This window comes from Bombyx mandarina, chromosome 12 (genome assembly GCF_030267445.1).
Source record: "Bombyx mandarina strain Sakado chromosome 12, ASM3026744v2".
In the NCBI taxonomy this organism is placed as follows: Eukaryota; Metazoa; Arthropoda; class Insecta; order Lepidoptera; family Bombycidae; genus Bombyx; species Bombyx mandarina.
In genome coordinates, this window is record NC_143219.1 from 9,213,756 (window position 1) to 9,228,341 (window position 14,586).

General features: G+C 34.6%; 2 protein-coding genes across 3 annotated transcripts; one reads left to right on the forward strand and one right to left on the reverse strand.

Moving 5' to 3' along the window:
• The first annotated feature begins 597 nt into the window (after nt 1–597).
• Nucleotides 598–7,447, forward strand: LOC114247986 (putative protein FAM10A4). Of its 2 annotated transcripts, none has more exons than XM_028181085.2 (9): nt 598–666; nt 836–1,043; nt 1,296–1,378; nt 2,917–3,128; nt 4,100–4,209; nt 4,509–4,668; nt 5,303–5,515; nt 5,606–5,756; nt 6,756–7,447. In XM_028181085.2, the coding sequence occupies exons 2-9, from the start codon at nt 859–861 to the stop codon at nt 6,821–6,823; spliced, it is 1,182 nt and encodes a 393-aa protein (XP_028036886.2). In that variant the 5' UTR covers nt 598–666; nt 836–858; the 3' UTR covers nt 6,824–7,447. The 2 variants fall into 2 exon arrangements, with proteins under 2 accessions (XP_028036886.2, XP_028036887.2); XM_028181086.2 differs by having other exon boundaries at nt 606–751.
• Nucleotides 7,448–9,678: 2,231 nt separating this feature from the next.
• Nucleotides 9,679–13,458, reverse strand: mRpL38 (mitochondrial ribosomal protein L38). The gene is made up of 4 exons (XM_028181047.2): nt 13,069–13,458; nt 11,898–12,463; nt 10,237–10,398; nt 9,679–10,004 (listed from the first exon to the last, which is right to left on the reverse strand). The coding sequence occupies exons 1-4, from the start codon at nt 13,248–13,250 to the stop codon at nt 9,730–9,732; spliced, it is 1,185 nt and encodes a 394-aa protein (XP_028036848.2). The 5' UTR covers nt 13,251–13,458; the 3' UTR covers nt 9,679–9,729.
• Nucleotides 13,459–14,586: the final 1,128 nt, after the last annotated feature.

Genomic DNA, 14,586 nt, shown 5'->3' on the forward strand with positions numbered 1-14,586 from the left:
TATCAATGAAACCTAGAACGGAGGTGCGTCTGCGCGTACAGCACCTACAGCATTACTTGATAGTTTCGGTAACAAGATGTTTTTTAAAAATGGATAGTCACTCCTGCTACGTTCTTTAAAACAGATCGCGATACTTAATCAATTATTTACGCACATGACTTTTTGGCGGGAACGCGAAGAGTGAGGTTGTGTGATTTGTTTTATTTTGTCTATATTTTAGTGTTTCTTCAGGTTTAAATGTGTAATAACGGTGGTTTATTAACTGTTTAATATCTGTGAAAGTTCACATATGTGGGAAAATGAAAGCCACTGGATGTGACTTCTCGGAATCCTCCAAAAAGTCCACTGAAAAAGTCTCAGTAAATGACCACTATTTTACTGAGATTATAATATGTCATCCCATATCATTTCATCACATTTCATTTCATTTCATTTTATCCCAGTTGATTAATGTCTCAAATTAACCATCTTCATTTCATTTCATTTCACTTCATATTATTATCATTATTTGTAAAAATAAGAATATAAATTAAAATAAGACATGACTTAAAGATCTTAGTTACCAGGTCGAAAAACCCTTAAAAAACAATTTACGCACAGGCCACAGATTATATCCAATCTTCGGAGCCAGAGAGAGAGTTATAGTTTATACCTTTGATTTTTGCGGTGAGTGTGATTAAATGATAAATGTACTGATTTACTCAAATATATAAGAAATTGTTGTCTTTCGCCTATATTTTTTTTCTTACAAGTAAATAAATACTATATACACGCTATTAGTAACATTTATTAAGAGAACTAAATTATGCTACAACACAATTTCTTTGACCGGTAGATTAACGAAACTTACAAAGAAAAATGAGTTGCCCGTACAACGCTGAGCAATTAGACCAGTTGAAATCCTTTGTGGAAATATGTAAAACACAGCCGCAACTATTACACCATCCACAATTGGCATTTTTTAAGGATTATCTGATATCTCTTGGTGTATCATTGCCGACCGCTACTTTTGGTGCCAAAGATTTTACGGCTGCTGGTGATAAGTAAGTTCAAACTATAATAAATATGCAATAAAATAAACAATTTTCAACAAATTCAAAAGAAAAATTAGCAAATTTAGCATGGTCACGTAGTATGTTAATCATCGAAATATTTTCTAGAATGTCACTGTAAGCTGTAAACGCTAATCACTTTATTACGTATTTAAAGTCAATATTTTTACTTAGCTTTGATTAGAGGTTTTCTCATCTTTACATAACAACTTTCAAATAAATAACCCTATTTACTTATTTCAGAAAATCTAGCAATGAAGAAAAAGTGGAATCGTCATCTGACGAGGAACAGGAGCCTGAATCAGATGTAGAATTAGATATGGAAGGTAAGAAGATTTTTTTTGTATGAATGATGGTGAACTTTGGCCAATCATCCTGCTTCCAGTGCCTCCTTTTCTTTACAGAATTCTAACTGGAAAAAAATGATTTGTTGAATACCTCTAAAGTCATGATAATTATGTTTACCAGTAACCTTCTATTATTCTTTCCTTAGAGTTTCACAGATTTCAGGTAATGAAAACTTTTAATGATTTCCTTGAAATTGATTGTTTACCAACTTTGTGCATATTCAAGCTGCTTAAGGTAGGCTTCCTGAGTGTTGCCGCGCCGCATGCTACTACCACTAAGGCGCTAATACCAGTAGGATGGAATGACGCCTCGGTGACTGCGGTCTGCGGTGCCATAATCGCTGTCGTCGCCGAACACACTGTGGAAGAACCTGATCGGCGATGTATCGCGTTCCGACCCACAAGCTGGGTCTGACCCAGCAAGGTATCCTGGAATGTAGGTCGTCGACGACGTGTCGGTCGGGTGTCCTCGGGGTTGCGCCACGAGTCGATGTAGTATTGACCCCAGGAACCCCCTTACTCTGACTGAGTTCTGACCCCAAGCAGAGATTGGACGTGAAAGAGTAGGGGAGACATTTAGTGGGTAGAGTCCTAAATTCCATCCCTTGGGCCTGCGGTCCGCTCCTAACATTTGCAGACTGTCCAGTGTGCATCTCCATGAATACCATATGAATTCAAATGCAACTGAGGATACTGAACCTGATGGTAAATAATCACTGTTGCTCATTAATGCCAGGAGGCAGGTGCTATGATTGGAAAATGGAGGTTTGAAAATGGAATTATCTCAACTAATTCTTAGAGCACTTTATACGGAAACAAAAGCTGCAAAAACAGAAGTCCCTCTGTAGACGGAGAGGCTTGAAATGATCTGTGCTGTGAGATCAAAATTATCAATGATCCAAATAAATTTTTTCTATATGGGTTTTAATAAAGGTAGTTTGTAATGGGGAAAACTTGCATAGAAATTTGTGGAGTTGGAAGCAATACATAATTAGGACCAACCTGTGTTGTGCATAAGTCTGTCCAAACAAAGTACTGCTTCATTATATTAAGGACTCCCATTATGTACCTACAAGGAATGTTGAAGAGTGCTGGAAACATAATTATCAAAATTCTTACATTTTGCTGTACTAAATGTGTGCAGCACAGTACTCTCCTGAGATTAAACAGCCCTCTAAGCCCACAAACACTTCATGAATGCCACTGTCCAAACTGCATAAAATCAATATCATTAATTATTATTTAAATATGTGTTTACCAGTAAAGAGATATATATATACTAATATTTATTTCATATTCCACGAAATGAGAACTAATTCCAGAAGTTTTACTGATTAAGAACAAAGAAAATTTGGATTACCTAAGGCTTTGATTCTAAGTAATAGTCCATTAGTATATTTTCACATTTTGGTCTTTGATTCCCAAATAACCAATAAAAGTCCTCATTAAACAGGAATAATACAATATTGGCATGCACCAACAATAGTACAGTCATTTATAAGAGACTTTGTCTTCAGGTGTCATAGCTCCTGATCAAACAGACGAATCTCAAGACATGGGTGATCCAAACAAGGAGGTCACTGAAGAAGAAAGAGATGAGTCAGATGAAAAGCGCTCTGAAGCAATGAGAGCATTCTCGGAACAAAAATACGACGAAGCTATTAATCTATATACTGCAGCCATACAATTAAATCCACAGAGTGCTTTGTTGTTTGCTAAACGGGGACAGGTCAGTTGAATAAAAACATTGCTTTTAATTGTTACAATATAAATTTAAGTACACAAACAAAAATAGTGCATTACCGTCAACAATACAATGATCATTGGTAAAAGGTCAACATGGTACTTTTCATTTGCTGTTTCCACATAAAATGTTCAAACATCCACACTGATATTTCTTCATAGTGTAAAAAAAAATCAAACCCTCAAAAATTATAATTTGTGGAAATACTGGTGGTAGGACTTCTTGTAACTCACACAGGTGGACAAATAGATCACAGGTTCTTGGCTTGGAAGAATTAGCAATCTTAGTCGGCTTGAATGGCCATTGTATTTAAATTAAAATACAAAAGCTAACAACTTCGGTACCTAATAAATTAATATAACATTTAAAAAACCAAAAGGCAGTTAGTACTTTAATAATAAATCAGGTCAAGACCTTTAATTGTGACAAGTGTTATTATGAGTACGAATAAAAGCTGTAGTACAACAGCATAAAATTTCTAAAAAGATACAAAGAATCTGTGTTATTATTTTTTAATATATTGAGATTTTGGCTTCATGTCTAAAGGTGGATGGCGGCATATACGTTGTTGAGGTCTACGGGCTCCAGTAATCACTTAATACCCGGTTGGCCGTAAGCTCGTCCACCAATAAATAAAAACTTATAGATCTCTTTCTGATAAACAATAAGTGTCTGCCTAAAAAAAAACCATTGTTCTTGTTCTCGTATATCGTATCACTCTTGTCAGAGCGGTCGTGGTCGTCATCCAGCATCATTGTTGTGGGTAGATGTTATGCGCCTCACGAGCAATCGCCACTCCTCCCGGTTTGTGGTGAGCCTGGTGCACTCATGCAAACAGCAGCTAACTGCCGACTTGATCTGGTCGGTCCATCGCATGGGCACCCTTCCACGCGGTCTGGTGCCTTCTACTTTGCCCTGAACGACAAGGCGCTCTATGGAGTCATTTCTTGTTCTAGGTGTATCTAAAACTAAACAAACCAAATGCATGTATTAAAGACTGCACACATGCCTTAGAGTTGAACTGTGACAGCGCAGCTGCCTACAAATTCCGAGGGCGAGCATATAGGTAATCGAGACTGAATTTAGTAATACACAAAAATATTATTAAGAATATTTGAACATATAAATTCCTTTTACAAATTCTATTTGACTGTAAATAAAAATAAAAGATGAGGATTTGTTGAATCTCTGATAGAATTATTGAATTGACTATTGCAGAACTTCTTCTACTTTTCAACTAAATAGAATAAAAAAAAAAAATTACTTTGTGTAATATTTGGTAAATTGGTGAATATAAATGATATTCAAATATTTTGTTGTGAAGCTCTTGGGCACTGTGTTTATTAAATATGTTTCTTTCTATAGGCTCTTGGGTAAATTTGAAGAATCTTCGCACGACCTTTGTGAATCATTAAAGATTGACTATGATGATCAAACAAATGAGTGGCTTAATGAAGTTAAACCAAATGCTGAAAAATTACGTCAACACAAATTAAGTGCCCAACGTAAAAAAGAGGAGAAAGAGGTAATTTAGACAATTTTGACCACATAAAAGTAATGAAGTCGTCGTGGCCTAAAGGATAAGACGTCCGGTGCATTCGTGTGTAGCGATGCACCGGTGTTCGAATCCCGCAGGCGGGTACCAATTTTTCTAATGAAGTACGTACTCAACAAATGTTCACGATTGACTTCCACAGTGCCTTCACTGTGGAAGTGAAGGAATAACATCGTGTAATAAAAATCAAACCCGCAAAATTATAATTTGCGTAATCACTGGTGGTAGGACCTCTTGGGAGTCCGCACGGGTAGGTACCACCGCCCCGCCTATTTCCGCCGTGAAGCAGTAATGCGTTTCGGTTCGAAGGGTGGGGTAGCCGTAGTAACTATAGTGAGACCTTAGAACTTATATCTCATGGTGGGTGGCGCATTTACGTTGTAGATGTCTATGGGCTCCAGTAACCACTTAACACCAGGTGGGCTGTGAGCTCGTCAACCCATCTAAGCAATAAAAAAAATAAAAATGTATTTTTGTCTCATGTTACATAGGGTATCAGGTGATTTCAAAAAAATATCTTATAATTGATTTAAATCATTTAAATTGAGGAAGAATAAAAAATTGGTACTCATACTTACTATATAACTTTATTACAAAATTACAGCATAGAGAGAAATTACGCAGAGCCCGTAAAGCACAGGAAGCAAGAGCACATGCTGCTCAGGCCCAAGCCAATGCTGCAGCTGGTGCAACACCCGGGGATTTCCCCGGCTTCCCTGGAGGCATGCCTAATGTCCCTGGTGGTATGCCTGCTGGTGTAAATCTGGATGACTTCAATGACATGTTCCTTGATCCAGAAATTATGGCAGCATTCCAGGTAATTCTTTGATAATTCATATGGTCATTTTAAAGAATATTTAAAGAGATAACTTCGTTTTTCAATAAACTTATAACATTATTTTTTCAGGATCCTGAAATATCTGCAGCATTCAAAGATGTTACAAGTAATCCAGCAAATTTCATTAAATATCAGAACAATCCTAAAATTGCTGCTGTTATAGCTAAATTACAAGCGAAACTTGGTAGACGTTCTGGTGGACCTGCAGGCGGCTTTCCAGGTAATCATAAAATTTCAAGTGAAGATAAAATGAATTGACCCATGCTTATGAATCCTCAAGGTTAGCAGAGGTATTCACATTATTTTGTTGTCTTGATAGAAGTTCTAGCAACCGATTAATGCCGTCTTACCTAATCTGCTCTTGATGGGATAGTTCGCTTGTAAACCAACAGAACAGATTGATTATTGACTTATTTTCATGTTTTTGGCATTCTGGTTAGGGTAAAAAAACAATATAATATTTTATTTTCAAACATGTGATACGCTTAAGACTACTTTTACGGTTTAATCTCGCTTTTCTTATATTCATTACATTATTTCTGATATTGGTTTTGGTAAAACAGAGGAATGTTCATCGTGGCGTACTGTAAAACTAGTTTTAATTGTGTCTGAGACTCTCAAAAGCCGAAAAAACACAACATATAAACAATTTCCTAATGGGTTCTGCACTGAATGCAGTTTATGTCGCGAAAGACCTAAATACATTGGTTATACTAATATGTTTAATATGAGGTGCATAACATACACACATCACATTTGTGACATACAGTTCGATGTAGGAACTAGGAATGTTAGTAAGTGTTATGGCGGAGTGTAGCTGTAAGGCACGAAAGTAAATTTACTTTAATAAACTTACTACTACAATAAGTTCCCCAGTCATAGAGAAATAACTGGAAATCAATGCATATAAAAGATGAAGATATGAAATTCAACACCACATTCAACCATATAAGTTATATTATGGCACCTCATTATTTTAATCTATATGTCACTCTCAGTCTCGGCACCTTACTCTGTGTTATACATGGACTTTTAATATATTGCCACTATTTTTTCCCTTTTTACAAAGCCCAACCAAACTGAACTACATTGTGAACATGAGAGTATCCTAAATGACTTCAGTATTTTTCCCAGAGAAACCAATGAATTAGGGTAAAAACACCAAGAAAATGTGCACGTTTATAATGTAATTTGAAGTAATTTTTGTTTGTTTTTTTAGGTTTTGGTGGACCCAAACCTGGCGCTGGACCACGGTCGTCCGCCGATGATGACGTCGGACTTGATTAATATTTCATAGTCTTTAACTAACTAACATTCTAAATTTTGCTTATAAAATATATTCGATCGTATATTTGTACTGTACCCATTTAAAGAACGGGAAAAGTTTAACGCTATTAAATTTTTCTTCATTTGTCACTTAAAATTATTCGTCATTCTCGAGCCAACATTACTTAAACAGTCAAATAACGGGACCGTCAAAAGATCGCTGGATTTAAAAAACTTATGTATATTGAAATGTTGCGAATTATATATAGAAACTTGAATGTAAGATTCTATTTCATTTCATAATATAACTTTCTAACAGTTTTTTTTTTAATTATTGCATATGTTTTCATTAAGCGGGCTACATACATGCATTTCAAACAGCACTGTACATTGTAGCGTTACTGATAGTTTTCACTTATTAACTGATGATTATTATCACTTACTCCCTTTTTGTCCACATAATTATGGTGAGTGAAAGCTAATATTATGTTGCCGATTCTTTATTAATAGTCGGTTACTAAAAATAACACCGCCTCATTAAGGACTAGGTATGTAGCCCTTCTACTTGTGTATGCATTTCGTTGGTAACATCTAGAATTGTATTTGCTAACATTTTGTCAATATAAAGATGTTAGTTAAAATAAATATTTTTTTATTTATTGCCCTAGTTGGATGCAGAATCTCACGACTCATGGTGCTTAGTATGTACTGAAGCTCAGACGTCACAACGTGAATACTACAATACATTTATATATGGAGTCGAATTTTCATACTGGTTTATCGGCGGTTTCAGTGTTCGAATCTGAAATAATTACTACTTTGCAACGAAAATAATCAAGATGGTGGTAGGTGATACCTATTTGTACCGTACCTTACTATACACCTTGAATCTAATTCAGAGAAGCTAGATTACCATACTGCGAACCATTTATGATCATTCGCGAAGCAGCTGCTCATGAGATGTTAGATCTCCTTTGGAGACGCTCGGGCTGCTGTTAGCAAATCCCACTCCTCCTGGCTATTTGCGACATCCTCCGTACTCCGCGGACCTTGCTCCAACAGATCACCATTTTTTCCGGAATTTGGACAATTTCTTACAAGGAAAAAAATTCAATTCCAATGCGGCAGTCCAAACCGCCTTCAAAGAGTTTATTGATTCTCATCCCCATGGTTTTTTAGTAAAGGGATCAATGCTCTACCTATGAGATGGCAAAAGTCAATAGATAACAATGGTGTATACTTCGATTAATTAAATAGATAAATAAAAAAATAAAATTGACTATATTCCTCCCGTACAAAACTCCAATTTCAAATGTAAGGACCTAATATAATTTTGCGGGTTTGATTTTTATTACGTTTTTTATATTTTTTTATTGCCTATATGTGTGGACGAGCTCACAGCCCACACCTGGTGTTAAGTGGCTACTGGAACCCATAGACATCTACAACGTAAATGCGCCACACACCTTGAGATATAAGTTCTAAGGTCTCAGTATAGTTACAACTGCCCCACCCTTCATGTTATTCCTTCACCGTGGAAGTCATTCGTGAACTCGTAGATCGCTATATATTTTATTTGACGGCGCAAAAATTCCTATCAGCGATACTGTGAAAAATTTGGGTATCTTAATTGATAGAAACTTTTCATGGAACGCACAAATATGAGGTTAGCCGGAAGGTGTTTGCATCAGCTGGATCGTTGAGACGGTTACGAAATTTTCTTCCAACTGCCAGTAAAACTGCGCTTGCACAGTCTTTACTTCTTCCAATTCTTGACTACGCCGATTCCAGCTATCCGGATCTATCCGAAACACAACTTGATAAACTTGAGCGGCTACAAAATTTCTGCCTATGATTCATATTTGGGTTACGGAAATATGATCATGTATCTGAATTTCGCACTAAACTCAAGTGGTTACCAACACTCGCCTCCGCCGCAATACTCATGTCCTTTCATTACTATACTGTACTCTCTTTAACCCATTCCCCTACGTATCTCAAAGAACGTTTAGAGTTCCTAGGTGATACGCATAATTTTTCTCTGAGATCATCGGATAACCTGAGACTGAAAATGCCGGTGCATTCATCATCATTCTTTGACAATTCATTCACCGTCCAGGCGGTTCGATTGTGGAATGCTCTGGCGGATGCAGTGAGAAGTGCTCCAACTTTAAACTGTTTTAAAAGAATGGTGAAGGAACACTACTTATCTGCTTAGTGCTGTTTGTTGCATCATTATCATTTATCATTTCCATACTGTTGATTTATTATGTGTGTGTAAGTATATTAGTATATATTTTATGTAAGTATGTATATGGGTATATATTATATGTAAACAGTATATATCTGTTTATTATATGTATATATTTTCTATAATAATGTATTGTCTATGGTACACCGCAAAATACATACTATATTTTTATAATTTACAGAATTTCTGTAAATTAAACGGTTGTCTGGGAGAGATCGCTTGTAGCTATAAGACCGCCTATTGTACAAACATATGTGCTTTTTGACTGTTTTTTTTTTTTAATGTATATTTTATTGGTGTGCAATAAAATGTATTCTCTCTCTCTATACGAATGTACCGGCTGTCTTATTCTTTAGGCCACGACGACTTCAAATATATATACACATACATCTGCCATATAAGACACTGACATACAAAGTTACATTTTAAGTATGCAGAGATGAAACCAGCCTGCCATCTCTGCTATACTGGCTATTCTCTGTATTCCTTACACAGGAATATCAATGCTAGACAAATATACCAGTAAACTCTAAATTGATGAAAAAATATATACGTGTTAGTATCCTTTCTAGTAGGTATATACCACAAATAGTTTCCATGCAACTTCTATAAATTAAATATAAAATAAATTAAACAAAATCCTAGAATTTTTATTTTTCTGATTATACAAAAATACTTAAACATCATTTACTCTCCCCCAGCCTAGTCGGATTTTCTTCTCATGAAGTTTTAGCCATGAAGGCATACTCTTAGGCAGTTGTTGAGCATTGGGGAATTTTAAAGGAGGAGGAGGCCTCTTAAATGGGTCTTCATTTTTTAGTTTACGTAGCAAATATTCTTCGTTTATCTTCTTTGGATCGCGATATTTGTCCATATAAAGATTGAAGGGTTTTCGGCGTGGAAACCATTCCTGGGGTCTGATATATGGCGCCGGGAAATCATATTCATATTCTGAAAAAAGCACACAAATTAGTGAGTAACAACATCTTTCAGTCTAAGACTAGAGCCTAAACAGTAATTTTTAAAGGTTCGTTGAATTTTGAATTAAAGTTTTCTTTAAATTCCTTTCCATTTTCATAAGATTATCACATTAGCTTACCTTATACTCACTATCTGGAAGTATTTAGGATAACAAACATATATTATTTTGTGGCGTTTAGAATATGCGAATTAAAAAATATACCTGGTTCTTTTGCATTTAAGACATTGTGGAAAAAACTTCTAACGGAATAATCCCAATCACTCTGATAAAACGCTAATCCAATTGGTGTGATATTATCTTGATGTTTTTTATACCATTCTCTAGTAACAAATGTACGATCTTGAAGGGCTGATGACGAAGTAACTGGAATTAGAACATTAAGAACATTTAGAAATAATATTAATATAATAAATAATTAATACAAAAGCGAAATGAATTAAATTCATTCATTATTAAACATTCTGCAGCATTAATCAAAAGACTATAATTGTATTGTATAATGTAACATTCAAAAACAAATTGACAATGAATATAAAATCTATACTAATACATACTAATATTATTATAAAGCTGAAGTTTGTTTGTTTGTTAGAACGCGCTAATCTCAGGAACTACTAGTCAGATTTGAAAAATTATTTCTGTATTAGATAGCCCAGTTATCGAGCAAGGCTATAGGCTATATAACGTCAAGCTAAGACCAGTGCAGGCGGAGCGCCAATAAATAATGTTTAGAGGTCGGAGTAGGTAGATTGATTTAAGGTCGTTGACATCAAACGTAGAGGATAATATGGATATGCCTCCAAAATACCGGAACTTCATATTTATTGTGATATTTGCTCCGGAATTTCGAAATTAGCATGAATCTGTGTTTAAAGTGAAAAACGTATTAATAATATTAATCTACGCTACCAGTGCTAATAAATGAAAGAAATCAGTATTTTATTTTATACAAAAACACCTTGAAATAGTTACACCGTATTTTGTCCCTTTCTGTTGAATTAGAAATGACGCTTGTCAGTATGAGACAAAACTTAGACAGGGCTTTTTGTTACTTTATCTCATAAATACAGAAATTGTATCCGATGAGGCTTAAAAATATTCTTTTTCAATTTAAAAAAATAATCATTACTTATAGATAAAATGGCATGTCCATATTATAATATCTTGACGCAAGTATATAAAATCAATCTACCTACTCCGACCACTGAATAATGTTTCAAAATCGGGGTATTTTTTCCTTTTGAGAGCTTCCGCTGCGTGCGCTGCGGAAACGGTTAAAGTTTAGCTAAAATAATGTATGACAAATCTGTTCCCCTTTAAAAGCTTTAAAAAAGTCCACAACAGCATAAAATATATCTACATTTAAAGGCTAACGTTTTCTATGCTAACCAAATTTGTTCTAAAATAAAGCATTATTTGTGAAGGTATTTTAATAAAGATGATATTAATCCCTATCCAAATAAATACGTTATTCATTACAACATTGAAACACCCAAATCACTTAAAGATAGGCTTTGACAATTATAGATTATTCTGGATTTCTCCATCATCAAATTTTGATGTAAATAAGACCGTTCGGGAAGTCTCTACCCTTTCGAACAAAAAAAGAAAAAAGAATCGAGAAATCGGTGTGAACATACATAGATAAAAAATTATGGTCCAATAAAAATAAACTTCCTCTTTTGAAGTCGGTTAAAAAGCGTGATTTTGGTACCTTAAATAGCTCCTTAAAATTATATTATTCAAAAATATTTTCATTTTCTACGTAAATGAAGGGCGGGTACAATTTAGCGTTATGCCAAAGTAACTATTCCACGTGGACGAAGTCACGAGCAAAGGCAAGTAAATTATAAAATACAAACCTTTTGGTAAAGCATAATCAATTGTCTTATCCTGCTTATAAAGAACAAACACATATCTGTGGTAACCAGTGCCCTTCAAAGGAAATGGCTGTAAATATTCAACAAGAGTTTCACCCTTCACGATAGCATTACCAGGTATATTAGCCACAAGCCAATGTACATATTCCTTTTCATTCTCATATAAATGACCATCTAAGCTAGTAAATGCTAAAGTCCATAATGCATTGTCATCAGATTCATAAGTAATAATTGGTGCCTCTAAAGCCTCTGTAGGCTTAATTACATTTCCTGCACAAACAGGCAAAAATGTGCCATCCTTCAAATTGTACAGAGCATCTATGTTTAAATGCGGTAAAAAATATCCTTCACCATACAGATGTTCAAATACACCATAATGGTCTGCAATTTGTTTTTTATGAAATGGACCTGTAGTTTTCAGCCATTCTTTTCTGACATCTTCCAGGTTTATTCCAAGTTTTAAATTTCGAGATGATTTTTCCAAGTTTTTATCACTTTTTATTTTTCTCAGATGTTGCAATCGATGATCACGAACTTCTTTACTTTGCCTGGAAATAAAATATATCCAATGACAAATAATACAATAAGTTAATTTTTTGAAAATAATTGTTAAATACTGGTCAAGTATTCAAACTAAAACTTTTAGTACACATTTGTATGTTTAGTACACACATATAACACTATACATAACTAGAATCTTACACTAAGGTATTACAATATCTATATTTAGGTTACAAACAACTAAGACTAATAATTTATCTATTATATCTCTGATATACAAGTTGGTAATCTTGTTGAAGAAATGTATTGATACTAGCTTTGACCTAAAAAATTATGTGTTCAAGTAAGACTCCAGACTAAGAAAGAACCACCTAACCTGAGGCATGAGGTCTGTTTCAATTCTATTACAAAATCGCTATCCCACTCTGTAAATTGGAATACAGATACAATGCAAAATTTTTAATATGGTAGTACCTACCCCAGCAAGTACACCATGATGACTTGTCACTATTATAAATAAGACTTGATCATTTATTCCAAAGTTGTTGATTAAATATCGCAACAAATACTAAATAGTTTTTATTTATCTATTGTAATCATATAATTTGAAGTAAGTACGTGAAATGAAGTACACTAGTATTATTTAACTTACTTTATTGGTGGGAAGCCAATGTCGATTCGACTTGTGTACAGTTCATCTTTGTAATTAAGTTCTTGGATACGTTGTTTCAAGGACCTCGCATATATAGGCGGATTACCTCGTACTCTGTGCCCCAACCTTATTTGTTGAAGTTGAACAGCAGCTATACGAGCCCCACGGATTGTGTTTAGCATTTTTATTTAAGTTTTCAACTAAAAGATAACATCACAAGCAAATTATCTGTATTAAATATTTCTAAAAGGTGTGACACTTTTTAAATTTGCTAATGAATTTAATAGCCGTAAAATTACGTTAGGTATTATACATAAATATTTGTTAGGTTATTACTGTTTTTTTTTTTTTTTTTTAATTTTGACTCGCACGGTTTGTGCATTTGCCACTACTAGTGTGGAAAAGGTAGGGAAACCAGTTTTATTTAGGAATCAATTGGAAGGTTCGAAATTTGGAAAGGATATGTACGTAATAGGATAATAATATATAATAATGCCTAAGAGTTCATAATATATAGTGATTGGGTATAAATAAAAAGAATATTATATTTTAAAACTGTTTACATTTTAATATTATTACTAAATAAAAAATTTGATATCAAGTTATACAAATCAGAATTTATAGTACTTAATAATGTAGGGATTGATGTGGGAAGAGGAACCCGGAGGTTTATCAGGGAATTTATGAATGAGGAACAGTCACGTAGGAGGCATCCAAAGAAAATGTGATTCAAGTCCTCCTCACCAACGCCACAAGCACACAAACTGTTGTTAATGACACCGAGTTTAGCAAGGTGAGAAGCTGTACAAACATGTCCCAATCGCATTCTTATAATACAGGAAGTTGCAAGCTTACATAGACTAATTTTACAGAACCACATTTTTAGAGGAATTCGTTGCTGTATATTTTTATAATAACGGCCTTTATGGCAGCTAGAGCTATTCCAAATACTTTCCCAAGACCTCAGTAAATGGTCTTTAGGAGTAGAAAGAAGGTCAGACACAACATTTTTGTAAGGTGACATATCACCACTATTTATCGCATCTCTCGCAAATTTATCAGCTATTTCATTCCCAAGTATTTTGTGATGGCCAGGTATCCACACAAAAAGAACATCATAACCTTTGAGCTTACAATTTAGAAGTAGCTGTCGACAGTCCATTATATAAACACAGGTTAAACAAGATTTGAAAGGAAATTTCTGCAAAGCTTGTAGAGCACTTTTCGAGTCTGTGAAGATGATGGATTTGTTAAGTTTTGCAAGTAGAATATATTCTAGAGATTTTAGAATACCAAACCATTCTCCAGAAAACACTGTTGTTTCGGGGGGTAGTTTTATTTTTTGGTGAATATTGTACTGCTCATGATAAACAGCTACTCCAACTGTGCCAGAGAGTGCGTGTTTAGACGCATCGCAGTAGATATAGTGCCAGTCTGCCCAATCTCTATCCGTTACAAATTTTATTTCAGTGTTAGCGTTTTGGTGGTTCTTCAGGATTTCAAAAGTAAAATTTATTT

Excerpts from the sequence above, each read along its gene's own strand:
- LOC114247986 (XM_028181085.2), top strand. The coding sequence starts at position 859 with ATGAGTTGCCCGTACAACGCTGAGCAATTAGACCAGTTGAAATCCTTT. Across the intron at positions 1,044-1,295 it reads TTTACGGCTGCTGGTGATAA|AAAATCTAGCAATGAAGAAA; the intron begins GTAAGTTCAAAC and ends TACTTATTTCAG. Across the intron at positions 3,129-4,099 it reads TGTTTGCTAAACGGGGACAG|GTGTATCTAAAACTAAACAA; the intron begins GTCAGTTGAATA and ends TTCTTGTTCTAG.
- mRpL38 (XM_028181047.2), bottom strand. The coding sequence starts at position 13,250 with ATGCTAAACACAATCCGTGGGGCTCGTATAGCTGCTGTTCAACTTCAA. Across the intron at positions 10,399-11,897 it reads TGATTATGCTTTACCAAAAG|TTACTTCGTCATCAGCCCTT; the intron begins GTTTGTATTTTA and ends TTCTAATTCCAG. Across the intron at positions 10,005-10,236 it reads CTTAAATGCAAAAGAACCAG|AATATGAATATGATTTCCCG; the intron begins GTATATTTTTTA and ends TGCTTTTTTCAG.